Source organism: Halichoeres trimaculatus, unplaced genomic scaffold (genome assembly GCF_033239565.1).
Source record: "Halichoeres trimaculatus isolate MK-OKI-2021-1 unplaced genomic scaffold, fHalTri1.1 fHalTri1_scaffold_11, whole genome shotgun sequence".
NCBI classification, from domain to species: Eukaryota; Metazoa; Chordata; class Actinopteri; order Labriformes; family Labridae; genus Halichoeres; species Halichoeres trimaculatus.
In genome coordinates this window covers 13,021,881-13,036,337 of record NW_027437189.1, presented here as the reverse complement: position 1 = coordinate 13,036,337, position 14,457 = coordinate 13,021,881, and the positions used below count along the sequence as shown (strand labels likewise).

Here is a 14,457-nt window from a genome sequence, read left to right as displayed (position 1 = left end):
AGTCTTTTATGAGCCTGGCTGATTAACGGGGGCAAACATTCAGGATTTGGCTTATTACCTAAATTAGCTTTAAATTGAACCAATCATCTATAGAATAATGTCAGATGTGTTTTATGCTGTTTCAAATATTAATCCATATAATTGAAGGTCCCATATCATGCAAAAAATCACTTTATTAAGCCTTTAGGCAAATTTGTGGGTCTTTGGCTTTCCTCCAAGCCCACAAAATGTGATAGTTGATGACAAAACCTCTTCTTAGTAGTGCTTGTTAATGTAAAATATATGTTTGTAAATGTGACGTAATGTAAATCCTGACGAAAAAGGAGCTGTTTAGATTTTGGGGATTTGCAGACGTCAGCGATTCCCTTTTTTTGACCAATTAGGAGCAAGTTTTTGGCTGTAAACAGCCACGTAGTTCCATGCACAAGCTTCCCATCTCGTAAGAGGACAAGGCTGAGTGGCTAGAGTTCATTAATAAGGGAAATGTGCCAGCTACACTCAGTAAAACTGTGCATGTGTGTGCTAGTCACTTCACGGCCGACTGCTTTTCCAACTTTGGACAGTACAACAGAGGGCTAGCGAATAGACTGGTTCTGAATCCAGCCAGCATTACCAACCATCCACCAACAAACCTCAGACCCTGGAAATGTGAGTATTTTAAATGCTGTGTGCTGTAGAGCAGATGTAAGAGCTTTTCCTCAGTGCCCCCCCTGTCTCTGTGTTAGCCTCAGGATGCTAACTTTAGCCTTTAGCCTATTGTTTTAGCCTGTAATGTCACGGTAAACGAGCTTCGCTGTTTTCTAAACATTGTGCACTGGGAGCTTGTGGCGCCGCTCTCAGTGACGCGGAAGAGCGGTATCAGCAGTGGCTCATTTACATATGAAAGTCACGCCCACTAAATCAGACCGTTCTGAACAGAGGGGCTATGAGAGCCTGGAAACAATGCTGCTGAGCTTAGTTTATTGGCTTTTTGGACCAAAACATGTTACTGCCATTTCATGAAGACATCAATGATCCATATTGAATAGGAGCAGAATAGGAGCATAATATGGGACCTTTAGGTCATTAACTTGTGGTTGTGGTAAATATCTCCCCAATATCAATTGGGCCAATATCTGCCAAATAGTGTCAGTCAGCCCAAAATTGGCTGATGTCATCCCAATAAAATAATTTAGGGCAATATTGGCCAAAAAGATAAGTCAGATCAATATTGCCACAAAAGAAGATTAAGGCTAATCATATAGACCAAGCCAATTTCAGTCTAATAATTCAGGTCAATATTTCCACAGTACTATAGATGGGGCCATTATCTGCTGTATAATGTTGGCCAGGCTCTTGTCTTTATGACAATGTGGTGCAGACAAACTGTGTCAGCTGTCTCTTTGACGTCGCCACTGTTCAATGCTCACTGATAACAGTCAAACCAGCCCACAACAAGCAGGCTCTAGTTTAGGAGAAGCAGTGAATGGACCTGTTTTTGTTCTGTCTGGAAATACTCCCATCAACAAACAGATAGGGTGGGGTTCCAATACACTAGGTTTATTGAAGTACATCAAAGTTCAAAACTCTTCTCCAGCCTAAAGGCAAAGAACAGCACAACACCTCAGCCGAGTGACTCACTCTCTCTGTCTTGTGTTAAACATCTGTAACCTTGTTTTGGGAGTTTATAGCTGTGAGAATCAGGAGCCCAGGGAAGGTTTCTGCCTTGATCTAATTCAGCGTGGTCGGACATTAGCAAACGTCAACTACATAACTTTAGTTTATTGTTTGTTCGAAGCCTGCCAAGAAGACACTCACTGAAAATTGAGGATAGAATCTGAGAAAAGTAATGAGCAAAAACTGACCTTCAGTACTTCTCTGTATGCAGTCAGTAAGTTTCATTTTAGTACATTATGTAAAATACTTTTTAACACTGGAGTTTGACTGGCTCTGTGGTGTAGGCTTTCTGTGATACATTAGAATTAAGACCCAAGCCCACATCAGCCCTGTGACTCTTAATGAGGTTTGTGCTTCATACATGCTGTATATGTTTGACAGCAAAAGACAAAAAAAAGCTTAGTCAAAAAAAAGAGCATTGTAGAAAGAAGTGATGATGCAAACAAAGTGATAGTATTACAGGAGAGAAAAACTGAGTTTTGTTATACGTTAGACATTTACAACAATTCCAGCAGAGTTCAAACACAGAGCAAAATCTGAAAAGCAATTCATCACTTTCCTTTGAAAAATCCAAACAAGGTAGATTTTTAGTCACCAGTGGGAGGGTGTACCACAGTTTAATGCCATAAAATCAAAAAATAGCTGCCCAACCGAATTACTTGTGGGTAAATAGAAGTGAAGGATCTGAGAGGGTTCCTGATGGGACTTCAGGAGAGGAGCAGTCAGAGTTGAATGGAGGTGTTGCTGTTGGTTATATAAGGCTCTGTGGATTTAAAGCCTTGACAGTGACGCATGGAGATAGTGCGGTCATTGAGAATGTGTCTACTAAAGACCAAATCAAAAAAAGTGAAGATTTCGTAAAAAGGGTTTAGGCTCAGGTTTCTTTATTTGTACCCATAGGTGGATTTGTTTTAGAGCCAGGGGCTTGATTATTTGATCAGTTTGGTAGAAGAAATGATCAATTGAGTTCAGTCTTCTAAATCCATCAGCAGTTTAGCTTATTATATATGTTTGTAATGTGGCTGCAACCCCATATCATATAAATTTGTTTAAGTATTATTTATCTTTTTATCTTTAGTTTTTACAATGAATAGTTTCTGTACTTATCCTAAATATTTTATCTTCTTTGTCAAAGATATATACCAAACCAGGTTATTTACAAACCAAATATCAAATTAATTTGTTGGTGCTCCCTAGTTGACAAACAACAGAATGAGGAAAAGTCTAAACTTGGGATGCAAATTTTAAGTGTTCCCCAAAATATAACTTTGGAGATGTTGATGTTCAGTTATAGATTTAAAAATGCATATCACTCAATGTATTGGAAAATCTACAGAACATATACTGGGCTACAAGTTGAATAACACCCCGAGTATTAAGCTTCAGAGCAGGCTCATCATACTAATCCCTGCAGATATTGAGTCATAAAGTGAGGCTCAAGCTAGCAAATGCAGATTTGTTGTAACAAGATAACTGAACAAAAAAACATGTCAGATTTACAGTGTTCAGTTAACTATTTGCTTATTTGTATTAGGGGAAAAAGTGATCATGGCCTTGTGGCTGGGTGTAAGTTAAGAGTGCAACTTAGTCAAAATCAGTCCATTTATAAGTTTTAATGTGGGAAGATGTTGGAAAGAAGAAATGCAGAGATATTGGTGTAAAAGTCGGTGGAATCTCTCTGTGCTGACTTAAAAAAATGTGTATTTGAACACATTATTGACTGTAAGTTACTGGTGTTTGATTAATTGTTAAGATGTGTAGTCTAAATACAGTTCACCTTTCCTGTACAGACCATTCAGTGTTCCTTGCCCACAAGGTAATAACAATAACCTACCTTGCCTTGTTTAAAAGCCAAAAATTATTCTAAATGTAATAAATCAGCTCCTCACTCTGATATAGTCCTTCACTTATTGCCCTTTTTAAAGTCAAAGATACATTAAAGACTTTACTTTTACCGGTGGAGTCACAGAGGAAAGTTCTGACACTCCCCCTGAGACCCCGTCGCCCCTCTGCTGCTGCACACCGTGGTAGATTTTGGTCATAAACGGGAACATTTTGAGCTCTTAAATCTTTAAACTCTCCTGTCAGACTTAGTGGTCACAGGCAGGGCACTGTGCAGTCTCATTATCCAGTTTAAAGAACAGTTTCACCTCCTCTCTCTGCAGCAGGAGGTGTAGCCCTTTGAGAGTTTGATAGGTGGGACTCACAGCAGGAGGACTTTACTCAGTTATTGGACATAGCTGCTCTTCCCTGATGCCCTCAGCAGCCACTTACAATTTTCTGCACCTCCTTTGTTGTCTTCCCTGAACACATGAAGTGATTGGGTTGAGAATTGATCTGGTTGTAGAAGAGAAAAAGGTAAACAGAAGGTATCGCTGCTCTCACACACACACAGGAGAGCAGGTTGTATTGTTGGACCTTATCAGTAAAAAGAGATACTCTTCAGGCAGTGGCCTCATTTACTGTATCTGTTGTGTGTGTGAGCGTGTGTGTGTGTGTGTGTGTGTGTGTGTGTGTGTGTGTGTGTGTGTGTGTCAGTGAGTGAACTGACCAGCTTTAAGTTCATCTTAATGCCTAAAAGCTTCTCTGAAATCTCAAAGTAGGCTGCTGGCAAAGGGCATCACAATTCAACCTTAATTATTCATCCATCCCATGAGAGTTGATTTTATTTACTCTCCACGCTGCTGGCCTCAAAGTGAGTGTATTTTGGGATAATGCGAGCATGAATTTGACTTTGAAAGTATTTTTTTTCTTTGCTCTGCATGTCCATGTGGAATAAAATGTGTTCCTCTGAGGGATCTTCAGGTTTCTTGTCATGCTCCCTGTCAGACTGTGTGTGGACTTAATTTGTGTGTTTAGCTGCTTGTCAGCTGCACCAACGCATCCTCCATTCATACAAGGCATCTGCAATGAATCCATAATTTATAAGCTGCAATATACAAAATGTAAGCATCACTGCGGTTTTGAAATGATTGCAGGATTTAAAGTTTCAGTCTTAAGGTGGGATCATCTGATAGGAATCCTGAAGCACATATTACTAATGGAAAGCGATTTCTTTTGTCCAATTTGGCAGCCTTACTCAGTGTTAATGAACTCGCAGCCTTGTGTCTTCTCACTTGAATAGGGATTCAGATGTTGGGGAGTTCTGTGCTCAAAATAAAAGAAGGAAAAGGAAGCCCGAATCTTTCTTCACCCCTTCTCCTTTCAGGGAATAAGCCTGCACTTGCTTGAAATGGAAATATTCACACTGTGGATGTAAAGTGCATAGCAAATGAGCAGAGTGTGTGGGCAAAGTAGTTAAAGTTTGATTGGGTGTAACCCAGCCTGCACTCTCTTTAATGATGCCGGGAGTGTCCGCTGGAAACTGAAAACCCAAGTCTCTATTCACTCTCTGCATTTTCTGTCCGCACTGTTTTCCTTTTTGCTGTCGCTCCTTTTGAGATGCTGCAGCAGCCATGTTTGCTGGTCACGTCTTGACGCCCTAAAATACTCTCCTGAAATCTGTGACAGCACTTTGGCGAAAGGTCCCAGGACATCACTAAAACCACCCACTAACGCACACACACACCCCTTTTGAAAACATCTTTGAAAATGGTTCGCTGAGTGTTCCCACACACCCTCGTCCCTGTCTCACTCCTCCTACCCCCCCAACCTCTCTCCTTTATTCACACACACACACTGGATACTCTGGTTTCAAGACAAGGAGATTTGACTTGCATGAGGTCTTGGCCTATGCATCTCTCCATTTAAGGAGCTTCAACTGTGTGTGTGTGTGTGTGTGTGTGTGTGTGTGTGTGTGTGTGTGTGTGTGTGTGTGTGTGTGTGTGTGTGTGTGTGTGTGTGTGTGTGTGTGTGTGTGTGTGTGTGTGTGTGTGTGTGTGTGTGTGTGTGTGTGTGTATGGTATGCTGGGGTGTGTGCTGGTGTGTAAAGCGCATGCTAATGCAAGCTTGGTCGTGGTCCTTGGGATCAGACTGAAGATGACAATCCAGGGGGGAACATTGTGTGGACCAGCAGCACACTGAGCTCCACAGATGGGAGGAGGAGGGGGAGGAGGAGGAAGAGGAGGAGAGAGCTGTAGACACAGACAGAAGGAGAGAGGGCCAGCATCCTCAGCCTCATTTCACTTTTAACATCGTATTTGATTCGCACTCGACAGATCCAGTAGCCACTATGAAACCAGCTTTTGTGAGTATTGATTCCCTTCCAGGCAGCAGCTCCACTGGATGCTCATTAATCTTTTCTACCTGCCTTGAGTGAACTGAATGGGAAAATAATTTATGCTTTCTAGAATTTCTTTGGATATTATATTTCATGTAAAGCCAGTTTGATGATTGAACTTTGCTATATTTGCTTAATTCAGCACAATGGACTGAAGGGAAAAGGCTCAAACCTCTTCCCTTCGTTTTTTCTTCAGTGTCTTCTCTAAAAACTTAATCCTCTGTGGCATTTAAAACTCTACAGGCAATTCATGCAGCATGTCTTTTTTATTTGTAATATTTGTGAACTTCTCATGAATTTGGAGGAGCTTTTATTTTCTGTAAGTAGAAATGTGGCCTTGCAGTTTTGTTCTGGAAGTCTTGTGTCTTTGACCTGCTGAGATCAAACCCAACTTGTGGGTGTGTGTGTCACGGCCTGGTGCCAACAGCAGGGGAGTCTATTCTTCAATCCCAACCAGGAGGAAACACAGGGGAGCCACGGGGGGTTGAAACATGCAGCCACTTCTTAATATTCCTTGAGTCTAGACACAGGAGATAAGAGTTGTCCTTTCTGTTCTTATGCCTTCAGAGGATTTCAACTTTTCGGAAGAAAAAACGTGTAGACAGGATACAAAACAACTGACATTGTGATTTTTAATTTTTTTATTTTTTTGGTTGGCATACATCCAAACAAAGAAAAATAAGACATTCAACTAGATTATTATATATGTGTTTTTAAGTTATTTTGTGACAGGCCAATAGATAGAGCAGGAAACAGAAAAAGAGTGGAGAGCACATAAGGGATTTTGGCTGCAGGTTAGATTCTCCTGGGCTTCCCGCTCATAGGCTAACCCCAACCTCGAGCATGCAACCTAGACCTCTAGGCTATGCTAGTGCTGCTAAACATATTTTTTTGTGTGTGAATTAACAATAATCTGCTGTATCATATAAAACTTGCTGTATTTTCTACTAACAAAACATCCCTCCTTCGTTTACCACATTTTGTTCGGCTATGTACACTTTAGTCCGGTACCTACACAAAATGCAGAAATTTCTTTATTGTTGTGTAACAATTTAACACTTAGTATAAAAAACAGAGTTTTTTGTTCAAAAACAATATGAAATACAATAAACACATATTTAATAGCATACATGAGCATCTAAGACTGGTGGTGCTAGCTCTGCTAACTTAAGCCACCCTATGCTCATTAATCTGAAATAACTTTCTTGTTGATTCTTTGCCTAACACGCTGAATGAGGAAGCATGAAATACAGTTTCTTCTTTAGACTTTGAAAAAATCAGAGATTTGATTGTGATTTATCATGCAGCACAAAAAAACATGCCTTTAAGTGTCACTTCTAAGCAAACAAATGCAAATTTCAAGTTGCATTCAAGCGACACTGTTGCTTCAAACCCTAGCTTAACATTGAGCTATTTCCGGAGGTTGTTGATGAAGCTGCTGACAGTGCTTTGTCCTGCTTTAGCACAGAGGTGTTGGCACCTGCTCTGGCCGATGGTGTGCTTGTGTTCCCCTTGATGCCATTCACTCAGCCATAGTTCTCATCCAAGCCTTGTTCCAGTGCCAGCTTGCCCATTTGAAGCCTGTTGGTCTGGGCACACTCTCTCTGCAGGAACCTTTTGTTTCACCCTGAACAAGCTTCATCAAGCGTCCTTTGACTCTCCCACAACCCTCCTCTGAGTTCTTTTTAATTATTGTTGGAGATTCTCAACGCTGACAATCAATGAACACTTTCTCTTTCCCAAGTAGCAGCCGGAGCTGGCATCCTCCTGTGAGAGGCATGATAAATGGGCTCATGTGTCTTTAATTTCACCCTGACCATCTCTCGTCGCTGCTAGCTCTTCAGCTGTTGACCTCCACCTTCACCGCTGACTTCTGACCCTCCCTCATTGTGACCTCTCTCTTATAGTGAGCTCCCCTCACAAAGGATGCCTCTCCATTTCAGGTCTCTGTATTGATTCCATCCTGCAGCACAAAAACACATTCCTCTCTGTCTGTCTCGGATTAATCCTAACGGCACCGAGCTTCTCAGACCTCCACCATGAAATTCAGATGCTGTGTCTTGTTGTGTTTTACTTTTGACGAAATCACTAGGCCCTGTCCGCTGATAAGAATGTATTTATCCAGCTCCCACGTTATATCACACCTGCATTTCACGGTAGCTGCTTCAAATTTAAATTGGAGCGGCTCGTACTCGCTTTTTCATTATAGTGGACAAGTAAAGCTGAAACAACATGACTGAGGGCAGCTGTGTGTGTCGTTTTGGCATTCTTGTGCATTGTGTTTTGTGCCTTTGAAATGTAGCATCACTCGTTTTTCTTCATCCTTATTCACTACAGCAATACTGTTGCAGATATCAAAATCTCTGTTTTTATGGCTGAAAGACCACAGGCGTGTTTCACCTCTAGAGAGCTATGTACATAACTTGGCAGCTGAATTACACATCAGATGGAGATCATGGCTCCTTATTGTCCCCTTTCTGGATCATAATCCTCCCTTCAGCGTCGACCTCAGCTTCTTTATGAGACGATAACACTGCCCTGTCCTCATTATCACAGAGCTGCAGCAGGTCTGTGCACATTGTGTTTTATATATTGTACCCCTGATTAATACCGATAGTCATCTGCAGCTCTTTAATTGGCTTGTTCATGCTATGGCCTAATAATTTAGGTCATTATGAGACTAATTTAATGTCAGCATGTAGAGATTTTGTAATATGCTCAAAGTAAAGGAAAGAAAAGCGAAGCATAACACACTGACTGTAGCTAATTAGATAGCAGCTTTTGTTTTAATTTTACACATCACTGGCATCAATTTAATGAGAACTATATTATTGAAAACATATACTCGTGCTGCAATTGATATGTTTATAATAACATTATCAAATGATCTTAGACAGACAGAAACTTTTCAGGTTCCAGCCAAGGGGCAACATCCGGTTAATAAAATTGAAGCCTATGTGGAATTGAAAAAAGTTGCTGTTCATCGAGAGTGTACTGACGCTTGAAGCTGGCCGCAGAAAGACAGGAAATCATGTACACATCAAGCCATGAAACAGACTTTTGCATTAAAAAGCATATTTACTGCATGGTTCAAAAAATGGCTTGGGTCTAAAACGCTGATTTCACTGTCGGCACACACTGAGTGAATTTCTTCCTAACTTGGCAGTTTAGAAGTTATTAGGATGGTTTGATTGTCCAATCAGAGACACAGCTCAGGTCACGTGACTGATGGGCACCCCGTAGCTGTTCAAAAGGAAGCTCACAGCCAGTGTCATATCAAATGAGACTGAGTCCCCGAATTGGCTTCATTTCACTTTACCAGGAACAGATGGGTGATATCATGGAGGCTACGTCCATGTTTTATACAATCTATGGTTCCAGCTCATCCTACAGCTCTTACTGCATTCCCTTTGGCTAAATAAGCTAATATGTTAATATGCTTTAAAAAAATGTATGAACATTGAAATATGTGTATGATACAAACACACTTAAAGGATAGAAAGAAAAAACATTGACAAACAAACAGAATGACAGACTGTCCAACCATGTCAATAAGCCTATATTTTCAAGGAAAAGTCCCTTTCAGCTAAAGTAGGGGCTGTTTCAAAGGGACAAAGCTCAAAAAGAAAGGGACTACTGATTTAGCAACTAGCTTGTTAATGTAACAAACACTTCACAACCAAAGACAAAGCTACTTCATTGTGCACTTGGTAGAAAACATGGAAAATGAGAATGGTGGTTTTTAAACTAAAAAAACTTAACTGACAACACTAATAACACAACTCCTAGTGAATAACTTTTATTTCATGCTCTGTTTTGCTGTAACTGCTAAGTGTGGAAATAGGCTAACCATTAGCCAATCCAAAGTTTGATATATTGTCAGTTTTTAGCTGGTTGTACCTCTCAGGTTAGTACAGTGGAACAAATACCTATGCTGTTTTTCTCTCTGTTTTGAGTTTTGTGTTAAGCAAGGCTAACTGGTAGCTCCATGCTTACTTTACTGAAGGATGACATGGAACAAGTGCTAGGACAGCAACCACTCAGTGACACCCATGTTGTCCAGTTGTTTATTTGACATCGGCATGCTAACATAGCACTGAAAGTAGACAAAGCAAGTCTGACTGTGGGAAAGGATAACTTGTGTTTTTACAGAAAGTACAAGCACCAGCATTTTATTTTTGTGGGTATACTTCCTCAAAAGTATGTCCAGTGTGTTTTCTGTTTGTATAGATCCAGCTTCGCAATCCCTCAAGTGTTTTAAAACTACTGACACAGGCAAGATGCTGCAAAGTGAACTACCTAGTTTTTGCTGACTCATCCTGGTTTTGCTCAGGTAGCAAAAATGCTGCCAATTCACCATCAACTTTCCTGTTTAATGACTGATAGAGAGAACATGTGGTGCCAGTACACAGTGGTTATTCTTCACACTTGTGTGGCTAATCTACCATCTGGTCAATTCACAGTGTTTATACTACACTATGAGGAGGTAGAATTGAGCAGATGGATTACAATAATGTTGTCGTGACACTGCCTCTTGTTTCATAGCTTAGGTCTCTTTGATGGAACTGATGTTTTTAGCTCTGAAGGTGAGGGTAATGATAGAGTGAAATAATGGGCTATGAACTGCAGTGTGTGATGATTAGACTTTCTCATGGCAGGTGGATCCTTCATCCTTTTCAACTTTACAGACACTTCAGTGATTTAGCATGCAAGCACATCCTTCATGTACTGTTGTTTTAAGAGACTGGTTTTAGTGCCGTTCATTCAAACATTGTCTGCACAAATTTAGTCAAAGTCATGCAATGTTTCTGGTCTAAGCTCTATACACATTGAAAACTCCTTTTGATATGTAACTTACAAAAGCCAGGTGTATTTGAAATCTAGTAGAAATTAAGGCCTAAAACGCAACAGATTTTTACTGTTGTAAAGTTTAAATTTAAAAAGTAGCTTTATGCTAGCTTTATGGCATTAGTATGATGCCAGCAGAAAACGCTGGAGAAATGAAAGAAACAACCTACAGTGCCCAAAACAAAGTCAAACCATGAATTTTTTCTTAGCAGAATCAGACGACTTCATCTGCCTCAAAACAACGACGATCTAAATCATTCGAAAGTGTAAGATGTCCACCTTCATTTAAACCTTTTCTGATCCTTTTCGGGGTTTGGTTCTGTCCTCTTTTGGGGCGTTCTTTGTAGAAGTAGATGGGACCCTAGAAATGATATAATCTGTGATTATTCATTTCATCCTCTAAGCAAGTCTGGAAGCTTTAATTTAGTTTTATTCGCACTGACAGCAGCTCAGTTAAATCAATGCATCCTTCTTCAAAGTTAAATTTCCGCCTCTGCTCCTCTGACCAACATTTGTCTTCCAATTACTCACCATATTGCTGCTTAACATCCCCGTACAGAGTGATGATGAAAAACGCTCACATCAGTTTCTTGAAGGCTCTTCATTGCCTTTTATAATTAAATTAACATAGATATACAACCTGTGCTGGGGTTTTAAGAACTTTTTGAGTTTGACATTTAGATGCTGTATGTGGTGGTAAGACAGTCACTTTCAGACAAACATTTCCAAAAATGCCAAACACTACTTTATTCTGCTCTAAACTGGTTGGATAGAGCCTGTCTTTGCTTTAAATCAAATATTTCTTGCTGTTTTTATGGATGAATTGAAGGCAATAACAGTTTTCTGTTTGTGCATATTCATGTAATATAACAGTAGGACATCAGTGCCCCTTGTATGCATGCATTATGTAAAGATGCATGAGGTATTGCATGGAAACATGGGAACCAGGGCATGTTTTGTTTTTTGTTTTTTTTCCCTCTGTCCTTACAGGTTCTCTCTGAATTTAACTTTTTCAGTGAAACTATGATGCATTGCATTTTATGCAAGAAAAAAAATTACAAACATGTAACAATAGCTTGATTGCCAGGAGATGCAATGTTGCTTCTTTACATCATATTTTGAGTGATGAGTGTTTATGAATCATTCTAATATTTTTGACTGGAGGAGAGATGCTGCTACTTGCAGCTCACAGCTAATCATAGTGTCCTTAAAGAGCTATGAAGGTGATCAGCTTGTAGTGTTTGGTAAAGATGGCCTTCAGATGGTCATAAATGTGTCGTTACAAAACAACATAGACCCAAATGCTTTCACTGTCCTCCCTCAGTGTCTGTAACATTTGGTGGTGTATCATATAAAGCATGGGGGTATCTATCTGTATTCGTTTCTGGTGACAGGTGGAGGCCAAACTCGTCTGGCTCCCTCAGGTTCTTATCCCTTTCTTCTGCTCCTTTACAGATTGAGAAGATCATGACGCTGATTGGCGCTGGCATCGATTTTTCCAGAGATCAGCAATACGCTACACCAGGTAGAGTATGATCATTACTGCTTTTTGTGTTGTTTAACTTTGGAATTTGAAACTTTGACACTGGGCATGTAATTTGTGAGATCTACGACTGTTAAAAGTCTGAAGGGAGGGTAAAAGCCAAGATGTTTTCCTAAATCTTTGTGCTGTTTTCTCAGATTTTCATTGCCTTTTTGAAATAAATTGAATCAAAGTTGCTTTATCAATCTCTCTGAATGTTGTCTCCAGCGCCTTTGGTTTGAAAACCAGTCCAGAAGTTAAATTGCAGTCATAATGTTGTTCCTCAAAAACCATTGATTCACTGTTGGTTATGTGATGCACTTTGAAATATGATCATATAAATTTTTTGTGAATGTTGTCTTGTTGTGTCCCCAAGCCTTTTGTTATACCCCATGCCTGCTTTTTTTATCATCATCTAGATTATTTGATCTTTAACAGCAGCCTGAAGGGGAACCAAGATAAAACAGGAGACGTGGTCAGGGGAGATAGGGCATAGAAGTGGAATGCAGGAAGACATTTGGCGTTGTCATTGGAACAAATAAGGCTAAACATTGACAACTAAAGAAAAACAAATACGATACGTTTGAGCATTTTAGAAACAGAAGCTCTTTAGTTATTGACACCTAGAGAGCATCATCTGTGGGGATTACAATCATAGGCTGTATATGGAGTGGACAATAGCATTGTACGGGTTTGAAGCAAAAATACCTCCGTCACAGGCCATTGGCAACTGTTGTTCTATGAAGGATTTAGAGAGAATCAGAGTGGAGCCAGGTGACAAAAATAATGTTTTTTTTTCTTTCGAGAGTCTAATCTTTTCCTCGCTCTCCTTCACGACATGTTTTGCTATCTCTGAGAAAGAATTACACAAGAATGGCAGCTGTCAAGCATTGTTCAACATGACGCAAAGCCTCATTTTTAACCTCTAATAACTAATGAAAACAAAACTTTACAGAAACCTTACAGAAAAATGTATACTAGGCAGCCAAATAATATATTCAAATTACCACAACATTCAGAGGAGAGAAACATTTCTACGAGGTGTATTAATTTTTTAAAGTTTGACCGCACCCATCTGGAATGGCTGGGGAGCAGGATTTTTTTCCGTATACTGCAACCAGCCACCAGGGGGTGCAGTTGTGGCAATCTCACGTCAGTTCTTTTGTTTTTTGTTTTTTTTTCTTGTTCACAGTCTATGATTACGATCAGTTGCTTATTTTTAATGTCACTGGGGAAGTCTAGTAAACAATACAACACTATCCCAACATTTTTAGCTCTGATAACTCATAGGAGCATCTATGCTAATTTACAAAGGGCAACCAACTCATTAAAGCTGCATTTGATAGAGTGGGGTTAAAAAATTCTGCTATTTTTCCTTTTTCATTTGAATTTTCGCTTATTAAGACTTTTATTTTTATCAGCACATAGTGTTTTTTTCTGTTTCAACACACATTAAAAAACTTAAGGGTTACTCACCTTGTAGTGACGTTTAAGCAGTCTTGCTCCTCGCTGTTGCTGTCACTATTTTTCTTTGTTAGCTTTCAGTGACACTCTCACTAGACTCAGCATCCGCCACCTTTGGTTTTGGTAAATTCATGATTTTGCTATAAAAACTTAAAGCTGAAAGGCAGAGGTGCAGAGTTCTGCTCTCTGAGCTTAAACTACATTGTTAGTTGTTAAACCAGAGTGGCAGGGACGGAGGTGTTAAGATCTACTCTGCCACTCTTCCCTGTACCCCTGTTGTTTTAAGCATTCTGTACCTCCTCTCTTGTTGCTCTCTACGCTTGTCAAAACCCCGTCATCAGGGTTGATGGATGGGGCCTGGGGGACTCTAGCAGCAAACCCAAATATCGACTCTCATTATTCAACATTCCCCTTCAGTTTACTCTCAATCTCAGCTTCATTTAGTCATATTTAAGCGAAGCCACGCATCCACTGTGCTAAGTTTTCTGTCTTCTTGTTCCCACTGTCTTGTTTGTTATGCCCTTCGCTGGAGTGAGCTGTTTAAATATTAACTGCTACGCATGTCAGGGGATGAGCTCATGTTGCTTTTGAGACTCTTGGAAAGCTGAGACCACTGCAGAGAAGAAGTTAGCCCCTCATCACCGGCTGTCTGCTCTAAGTCTGAATCTGTTCCTCTTACTGTTTGAGTAAGGCTCTGCGTTACAGCCGCTGTGCTCGCAGCCCTGTCTCAATAACCCTGTCAGGAGAT

General features: G+C 40.1%; 1 protein-coding gene across 8 annotated transcripts in view; it reads left to right on the top strand.

Annotated features, from left to right (window-relative positions):
- Window positions 1-14,457, top strand: part of anks1aa (ankyrin repeat and sterile alpha motif domain containing 1Aa) — an 83,073-nt gene that overhangs the window by 44,086 nt on the left and 24,530 nt on the right. For all 8 annotated transcript variants that reach the window (XM_074681055.1, XM_074681051.1, XM_074681052.1 and 5 more), the window contains one exon: window positions 12,179-12,248. In XM_074681055.1, coding sequence (XP_074537156.1) covers window positions 12,179-12,248 — 70 coding nt within the window. The remainder of the gene's footprint in view (window positions 1-12,178; window positions 12,249-14,457) is intronic.